This window comes from Triticum dicoccoides, chromosome 3B, assembly GCF_002162155.2.
Source record: "Triticum dicoccoides isolate Atlit2015 ecotype Zavitan chromosome 3B, WEW_v2.0, whole genome shotgun sequence".
Classification (NCBI taxonomy): Eukaryota; Viridiplantae; Streptophyta; class Magnoliopsida; order Poales; family Poaceae; genus Triticum; species Triticum dicoccoides.
Genome location: NC_041385.1, coordinates 547,457,847 through 547,467,334, shown reverse-complemented (window position 1 = coordinate 547,467,334; position 9,488 = coordinate 547,457,847). Strand labels below are relative to the sequence as shown.

The 9,488-nt window shown below is 49.4% G+C and overlaps 1 protein-coding gene across 1 annotated transcript; it reads right to left on the bottom strand.

The window, feature by feature from the left end:
* Window positions 1-381: 381 nt before the first annotated feature.
* On the bottom strand, window positions 382-4,617 carry LOC119279639 (trans-resveratrol di-O-methyltransferase-like). The gene is made up of 3 exons (XM_037560818.1): window positions 4,498-4,617; window positions 879-1,703; window positions 382-794 (listed from the first exon to the last, which is right to left on the bottom strand). The coding sequence occupies exons 1-3, from the start codon at window positions 4,615-4,617 to the stop codon at window positions 501-503; spliced, it is 1,239 nt and encodes a 412-aa protein (XP_037416715.1). The 3' UTR covers window positions 382-500.
* Between the last annotated feature and the right edge of the window lie 4,871 nt (window positions 4,618-9,488).

Below are 9,488 nucleotides of genomic sequence, written 5' to 3'. Positions count from 1 at the left end.
AGGAGTGGTGGTGGGTGTTGTCTTCGAGTGTACGCACTCGCTAGACCTCTTGTAAATTGTGTGATAGTGACATTGAATAAAAGTAAGGCACGTGCTTTGCGTGCTCTCGAAAAAAAAATCGCATGATAGTGACATTGAATATCGGTATTTGTTAGCATGACACATAATAAAAGGTTAATTTGATCAGCTCCTAACAAGATTTCATGGCATATACTCACGATAATGACAGTTTTGGTAAACACAGACAAATGATTTTTTTTTTGCTGGAACATTGGAACGTAAAAGAAACCCAGAGGGAAACTGAAAAGACTGAAATGCCATGTACCCGCCGGCGCCCCCTTTGCCATCATAGATTGATTTTTCTTTTTCCTCGTCGATTTTCATCAAAGAAACCACCACAAGCCACCCTAGACTGAATAGTCAACAGAGACCCCTTGGCCGTCGTAGTGCGTCCATTCGCAGTGAGCACAATACAGTACATACCAGAGACAAAAGGAAATCTAAGGGTACACCTCGATAACTGACCGGATCCCGAGGATGGCCAGGATCTTGTAGCCGCTGAATCCCGCGTCGTCGAATATCTTGCGCCACTCGCCCTCGTCCCGCTCCGGGCTCCCCACCACTCCCATCATCATCACGTCCCACAGCAGCTGCGTCTCCGTGGCCCTCGCGTCCGCCGGGCTCGACCCCACCACCAGGTCCATCACGATCACTCTGCCGCCGGCCGGCAACGCCTCCCTGCACCGCCGCAGTATCTTCACGCACTCCTCGTTCCCCCACCCGTGCAAAATCCACTGCGAACAGAAGTCCCAAAGTACACGCAACGTCATGGATCAGTCAAGTTCGTCCATGAGCCAAGGAAGGCGCCTAGGCCTAACCTTGAGGAGGACGGCGTCGGCCTTCGGGACGCGCTCGAACATGTCCCCGGCGACGAACTCCACGCCCCCGTCGCCAGGCGGGACGCTCGCGACGACGTGCGGCAGCTCCAGGACGCTGCACTTGACGTGGGGGAACGCGGCGGCGATGGCCCTGGCAGCGGCGCCGGACCCGCCGCCGACGTCCACCAGCGAGGCGATCCCCCGGAACAGGTCTTGCCCGTGGCCGCGCACGATCAGGTCCATCACGAAGCGGCCGTCGCACGCCATGGCCTCGTTGAACGCCGCGCCGAACTCCGGGTTCTCCTTCACCACAGCATAGAACTCGCGCCCGCCGTGCGCGGTCGCGAACGGCACGCGCGCCGCGTCGTCGGCCGCGCGGAACCACGCCGCCAGCGACATGGACGGGGACACGATGATGGGGTGCAGCATGGCGAGCGCGAAGGGCGAGAGGCCCTGCCCCGCGCCGGGCGCCGACACGAGGAGGCGCGAGAGCAGGGTGAGCCCGTAGGCGTCTGGCGCTGGCCCAGCGTCGAAGAAACCGGCGTGCGCGAGCAGACGCATGAGGCGGCGCAGGTAGGGCGTCCTGGAGGGGGGCAGGGAGAGCTCGGCGACGAGGTCGGGCACAGTGATGGAGCCGCCGCGCCGGTGGATGGCGTCGGGGATGCCGAGCTCGACGGCGCACCGGAGGGACATAGACTTGGTGTACGCGAAGACGTGGTCCCACAGCTCCGCCTGCGCTTGGAGGAGCTCGTCGTCGGTGGCGAGGCTGGAGTCACGGTTAGCGTCCATGACAATGTGCTTGATTGGTGTTGGGACTTGGGAGGGCTAGAGTTTGGTTAATTTAGAGGCGCCACCACGCCCTTAACTATGAATTGCCGTCCGGCCGAGGGTCTGAATAGCTGATAGTTTAAGTTACACTAGCACAAATGCCCGTGCGTTGCAACGAAAGAGATACTTGACGTGTCCATAGAATAGGCACAACGCGACAATAACTAAACAGTGTCATCTGGTGGCTGCAGGGAGGCGTATGCCGAAAGCTAGCAAAAATGCATATAAGTCATACATAAAAAACCATGCTACACATACACTACTTTTGGTATGAATTTTGTATGACGGTTTTAATATTAAAGGATTCAAATCTTCCATACAAGGTACTATTTTGGAAAGTTGGAGTACTCTTTAGTGTTTGCACTACGCCGTGATTTTTTTTTCGAAATTCGCACCGAGCAGCAAATTTTTTTCAGATGTTCCACCGAGTCTGAAAAAATCTAGCTAAAAGGGTTGGGTTAAATAATGTGTTTTAGCCCCTCTCTCACTTCACTGGACATTAATTCATTTATGTCGGGTAAATACCATGACAGATGAAAAAAAGGAGAAAGTCGGCTCCATTTATTATTAAAAAAAGCAAACATATCCGTGCATTACAATGAAAGAAAATAAATAAATATATGCTGAGTAACCTGAAAATAATTTATCATTCAAACAATTTCGCAAGAAGCAAAAGAATATTAAAAGCACTCAAAAGTATCAAGGGCCATGAATGATGTCCAAACAACGGTTTAGTGCTCCTGAAATAAGTTGTCCTAAATCCCAGACTTCCAAAAGAAAACCATGAAAGAACTGAAGAACATTGAAAGAAGTGGCGATGGATGCACAAGTCACATAAAAATCATAACAGTGCACTTGAATAAAATGGGCATCATTCTCATACACTATAAATTCCGGTTGGATCAAACTAACAACACAAAAGTACAATGGCAAAAGTCCATGTTGAGAGTTACAACAAAGCATGCTACATCAAAGTTATTCATAATCTGATCGCATAGAATATAGTACTCATGTTATAATTAATCGACGAGGTAAATCTTTTGCCACCGTTTCGAAAAAAAGTAATCGTACAACACGACGGCGTATCACAGAATAGATGAAGCACGGCCCTTGAATTCATACTCTCCTTTTTCTAGAAAAACATATCGATATCTCTCTCCTATTGTACAGAAGAAATAACAAATAGCCAGTTCAATTTGTAAGAACTTTAAAATATGGATCATATTCAATCTAGCAACTGTATTGGGAAGTACTAAGCAGCAGCGAGCCAGCCGGAGGAGTAGCAATCAGTGGCAACATCATAGAATCAGCGTCACGAAGGGATGCCCATTGAGAGCGGAGGACGGCGGCGCGGAGTGCTGGTCATCCGACGCCCTTTTTCCCTTTAATATTGGCATGCGTGATTTCCTCCTCAGCCCTCCCTTCCTACTCCCTCCCTCGTTAATACGCCTTCCTTTTCCCTCGTTAATTAGCACGTGTGATTCCTCTTATCACATAGCCTTCCTTCTCCCTCCCTCGTTAATAGTCTGGCAAGGGCAAGCCTTCCTTTTCCCTCGGCCCACAGGGGTGACGGACGGACCAAACCAACGTTTTAATCAGATGCGGTGGACGTACGACATGACATGAGAAGAAAGCGTATTGTGACGGTGAATTCGGAGACCCAATCTGTGTTTTATTATTAGGGAGAGATTGCGTAAACTTGTGTTGCTATGCCTACAAACTACGAAGGTTCCTAAAGCCCCCGACCCTCCGGTCTCAACTGACCTCCTTCCACAAAATACTTAATTTTTTGCGAGAAAGAGAATCATTCATTACATATCAGGGTTACAGTCGTTGACCACCTCCCATGTACGAGGTCCTCAGAGGGAAGTTTCCCAACCAGCAGACAGTGCGACGTTGACATCGCGTTACATAAGCGAGGAATATCTCTTTCAGCTGACAACAAGCTGAGATTGTTAGGGCAACTCCAACGCACGGCCTTAAATGGACGTCTGTTTCGTTTGTTTAGGGGTGGCAATAGGGTCGTGTCCGTCCGGATTTATGGATTGCGCCCAACGCACGGCCACATTTCGACTCATCATACATTTTGTTTTTGCAAATACATATTTTTATTTTCATCATTGATTTTTTATGACATCCCCAAACCAAAGAAAACAAGAACTACAAGAAAACATTTTAGACGATATCCAACTTCCGTAGTTGCTCCCGTAAGTTGGATTAGGGTGTTGTATCGGGCGGTTGCTATATCTATATAGCGGGGCGAAAGCCTATTTATTAAGTTGGATTAGTGCCTTCTCGATGCATTCATTGTTGATCTATGGAGGCTCGATCTTGCGTGCTTCTTTCTCCTTCGAGTCTAAAAATGTAGACGTTGTTTCTTCGCATCTAGTCTCATCTCTAGCCTCTATTCTAGCAGCAAGTGCACGAACATCTATTAAATTGTGTTCTATCAACATATCGATGTATTCTTCTTCCCAATACCAAAAGTTGCATCCATTCTACACAATAAATATTTGAGTGTAACTAAAACTAGCCGAATCCGAGAGCACAACTGAAGCTAAAGTAGCACATACCCCATTGTTTGAGCACTTGACGAACACTCGTCCGGGATGTTCCATCGTTGTACACACGCGGCGCAAGAGCTTCCTTGGGCAGTCGTCGCACTTTATGAGTGGCAACGGTGCGCCGACGAGCCTTTGGGCCAGCACTGAGTCCGGACGATGGGTGTTCGTGTATTTGCCGGCGAACCGCTGACGGGGTAGGTCCAAGCGGCTAGAGGCGGAGTCAGTACGTGCATGCGGCCTTGCCGGGGCTTTCTGTCCCGGTGCCCGGCCAGCCCATGGATGGAACGGCACGGCCTCCCGCGGCCGGGTGAGCTCAAGTCCGGCTGGATCCGCTCCAAATCCGACATCCGGGCACACTAAAATCAGGTGCCCGGGGTTGGGCAGCTCGGGGCATCGAGGGGACGGGGGCTGTGATAAGGGTAGGGGCTAGCGGGCGGCCGAGCTGCACAGCGGCACGCCTGAGAAAAATGGCGGCGACGGCGACTCGGGACGAGAGGGGCGGGGATGCGACTGGAGCGGGGAGGGGGTTTAGAAAAGCGGGGGTTGTCCCCGACAAGTGGACCAGGGGAGGACATGGGCAGGAACCACGCGCCGTCCGTGCATGTCTGTTCGGCCGCAAACTCGACCCAAAGTTGGGCCGGGAATGGGTCGAAAGCGGAAAGAAAACGGACGATGGTCCGTTTGCAGCCGCGCGTTGGAGGGCCTGCTTTGTCCGTTTACCTCCAAACTGACACGGGCGAACCATTTGGGGTCGTGCATTGGAGTTTCCCTTAGTTTTCTTATGGTGGAACTTGTCCATCAAGGTTCAAGTCCTAAACTTAGTACCCGTGCTCACATTTTTCTGAATTTATTGCAGTCCTTCTAACAATGTTTGGAAGAAAACAATCCCGTCGTCGAGGTGCCTGTGGTGAGCGCATCGGGCTGAGACCAACCGGTGTATGGTTCCAATGATTAATCGATTCTGGTCAAACCAAGATGATAAAGGGTTTCCCCGCTTTATATTATAAAGAAACCATCACCGCATACATCCGAGAATACCAATATAAACTAACGTCACCACCGCACTCAACGCACACACCCAAAGGAAGATACAAAGGTGTCGGGCACCGACAACCACCCCAATGACTATCAAGCATACTATGAATGAGCAAAAAAGAACCGCTTCTAGCCAACGGAGACCACCGCATGAGTGATCCATTGAGGAGAGGTGAGACGCCCAACGCTGGAGCGGGGACTCCAAAACGGTGCCTCCAAGAAGGGCATGACCATGGATAGCCGCCACCGCCTGATCCCATGGATCAAGTTTTCACTCGGAGCAACACAAATGGAATGAGAGCACCGCGACGGAGACTGCAAGGAGGAAGCGACGTTCGCGGGCGCCACCGCCATCCAACAGTACAAAGACCGGGCAAGTGATGTCCCCCGATGCTCCGACCCCTATGTCGCTCCCCCGCTCCGCCAACCGCCTGCATCCATGCCGCCCGAGCGGCCATGTCTACTCGCCCGCACCCGAGCCGCGCAATCGCCAAAGACCAACGCGCCTCCCACCGCCAAGGCTGCCGCCCTACACCCAGATTGCTACAAAGAACATCAAAGGGGATGGCTTTGAAAGCTCCGCCAACCCGAGCCACTGCCGGAACTGGCAACAACCGTCCCGCCTCAAGCATCGCCAGGTCAGCGACCAGAAAGGACCAGGCAAGGGAAAGGGGAAGGGGAAGGAGCAGCACACGGCCATGACCGGTGCCCCTATGCCAGTTATGGGCAGCTCAACCACATCAGAGCCCCCATCCCTCCTACCGACCTCCCCTCAGAAGCACCCCTGCTTCGCCCACCATGGCTACAGGCGCGGACTGGTGAGAGGCCACAAACAGCCGCCCGTCCGCCGAAAAGGGGGTAGATCTGTCGCCACCACTGCCGAGGATGGACCCAAGAGACGCGCGCCCACGCCATACACCGTCATCCAGAAGCCGGGGAGAAAGGCCGGATCGGACTCCAGGACCCGCATGCACCTCCACTACCTCAGCCACGCCACCAGCACTGCCCACAGATCCACGGCAGCACCGGCTTCCCGCAACCCTTGACGTCCACGCCAGATTCGGCCGTATCAGACTAGGACCATCCCGCATGATCCGCCCGAAGGACGAAGCCCCGCCTCCACCGCACAGCCGTCGCGGTGATACGTCTCCAACGTATCTATAATTTTTTATTGTACCATGCTATTATATTATTTGTTTTGGATGTTTAATGGGCTTTAATATGCTCTTTTATATTATTTTTGGGACTAACCTATTAACCGAGGGCCTAGTGCAAGTTTCTATTTTTTTTTGCCTATTTTAGAGTTTTGCATAAAAGGAATACCAAACGGAGTCCAAACGGAATGAAACCTCCACGATCATCTTTCTTGGACCGAAAGCAAACCAGAAGACTTGGAGATGAAGTCGGAGAGGCAACGAGGCGGCCACGAGGCAGGAGGTTGCGCCCAGGGGGGTAGGCGCGCCCCCACCCTCGTGGGCCCCTCGTAGCTCCTCTGACCTAGTTCCTTCGCCTATATATACTCGTATACCCTAAAAACATCGGGGGGAGCCACGAAACCACTTTTCCACTACCGCAACCTTCTGTACCCGTGAGATACCATCTTGGGGCCTTTTCCGGCTATCTGCCGGAGGGGGACTCGATCACGGAGGGCTTCTACATCAACACCATTACCTCTCTGATGAAGCGTGAGTAGTTTACCATAGACCTTCGGGTCCATAGTTATTAGCTAGATGGCTTCTTCTCTCTCTTTGATTCTCAATACCAAGTTCTCCTCGATGTTCTTAGAGATCTATTTGATGTAATATTCTTTTGCGGTGTGTTCTCCGAGATCCGATGAATTGTAGATTTATGATCAAGATTATCTATGAATATTATTTGGTTCTTCTCTGAATTCTTATATGCATGTTTTGATATCTTTGCAAGTCTCTTTGAATTTTCGGTTTAGTTTGGCCTACTATACTGATATTTCTTGCCATGAGAGAAGTGCTTAGCTTTGGGTTCAATCATGTGGTGTCCTTTCCCAGTGCATCTAGGGGCAGCAAGGCACGTATTGTATTGTTTCCATCAAGGATAACAAGGTGGGGTTTTCATCATATTGCTTGAGTTAATTCCTCTACATCATGTCATCTTGATCAATGCATTACTCCGTACTTTATGAACTTAATACTCTAGATGCATGCTGGATAGCGGTCGATGTGTGGAGTAATAGTAGTAGATGTAGGCAGCAGTCGGTCTACTTAACACGGATGTGAGGCCTATGTTCATGATCATTGCCTTAGATCTCATCATAGTTATGCGCTTTTCTATCAATTGCTCGGCAGTAATTTGTTCACCCACCGTAATATATGCTATCTCGAGAGAAGCCACTAGTGAAACCTATAGCCCCCGGGTCTCTTTTCCATATTATTGAATCTCGTTTACATCTTGCTAGTTTCCGATCTACTATTTTGCAATCTTTACTTTCCAATCTATACACCCAAAAATACCAAAAATATTTACTTTACCATTTATTTATCTCTATCAGATCTCACTTTTGCGAGTGACCTTGAAGGGATTGACAACCCCTTTATCGCGTTGGTTGCAAGTTCTTGATTGTTTGTGCAGGTATTCGGTGACTTGTGTGTCGTATCCTACTGGATTCATACCTTGGTTCTCAAAACTAAGGGAAATACTTACGCTACTTTGCTGCATCACCCTTTCCTCTTCAAGGGAAAACCAACGCAAGCTCAAGAGATAGCAAGAAGGATTTCTGGCGCTGTTGCCGGGGAGATGTACGCCAAGTCAAGCCATACCATGTACCCATCATAAACTCTTCTCCCTTGCATTACATTATTCGCCATTCGCCTCTCGTTTTCCTCTCCCCCACTTCTAAAACGATTTTCAAAAACCTTTGCCTTTTCTTCGCCCGTTGATACGTCTCCAACGTATCTATAATTTTTTATTGTTCCATGCTATTATATTACCTGTTTTGGATGTTTATGGGCTTTAATAAACACTTTTATATCATTTTTGGGACTAACCTATTAACCAGAGACCCAGCCCAAATTGTTGTTTTTTGCCTGTTTCAGTGTTTCGCGGAAAAGGAATATCAAACGGAGTCTAAACGGAATGAAACCTTCGGGAGAGTTATTTTTGGAACAAACGCAATCCAGGAGACTTGGAGTGGACGTCAAGAAGCAAACGAGGCGGCCACGAGGGTCCAGGGTGCGCCCCTCGTGGCTCCCCTGGCTGACTTCCTTTGCCTATATATATCTACGTACCCCGAAAACATCCAGGAGCACCATGAAACCCTATTTCCACCGCCGCAACCTTCTGTACCCATGAGATCCCATCTTGGGGCCTTTTCCTGCGCTCCGCCGGAGGGGGAATCAATCACAGAGGGCTTCTACATCATGTCATCTTGCCTAATGTGTTACTCTGTTCTTATGAACTTAATACTCTAGATGCATGCTGGATAGCGGTCAATGTGTGGAGTAATAGTAGTAAATGCAGGCAGGAGTCGGTCTACTAATCTTGGACGTGATGCCTGTATACATGATCATGCCTAGATATTCTCATAACTATGCACTTTTCTATCAATTGCTCGACAGTAATTTGTTCACCCACCGTAATACTTATGCTATCTTGAGAGAAGCCACTAGTGAAACCTATGGCCCCCGGGTCTATTTTCCATTATATAAGTTTTCGATCTACTTTATTTTACAATCTTTAATTTCCAATCTACATCATAAAAATACTAAAATTATTTATCTTAACTTATTATCTCTATCAGATCTCACTTTCACAAGTGGCCGTGAAGGGATTGACAACCCCTTTATCGCGTTGGTTGCAAGGTTCTTGTTTGTTTGTGTAGGTACGAGGGACTTGGAGTGTAGCCTCCTACTGGATTGATACCTTGCTTCTCAAAACTGAGGGAAATACTTACGCTACTTTGCTGCATCACCCTTTCCTCTTCAAGGGAAAAACCAACACATGCTCAAGAGGTAGCAAGAAGGATTTCTGGCGCCGTTGTCGGGGAGGTCTATGAACAAGTCAAGACATACCAAGTACCCATCACAAACTCTTCTCCCTCACATTACATTATTTGCCATTTGCCTCTCGTTTTCCTCTCCCCCCCCCCCACTTCACCTTTGTCGTTTTATTCGCCCTTCTTCTGTTCGTATTTTCGTTTGCTTTGATGTAT

Coding starts and splice junctions, on each gene's coding strand:
- LOC119279639 (XM_037560818.1), bottom strand. CDS start 4,617: ATGTCGGATTTGGAGCGGATCCAGCCGGACTTGAGCTCACCCGGCCGC. Junction 1,704..4,497: donor CCCGGCAAGGCCGCATGCAC/GTACTGACTCCG, acceptor ACCAAACTCTAG/CCCTCCCAAGTCCCAACACC. Junction 795..878: donor CCGACGCCGTCCTCCTCAAG/GTTAGGCCTAGG, acceptor TTCTGTTCGCAG/TGGATTTTGCACGGGTGGGG.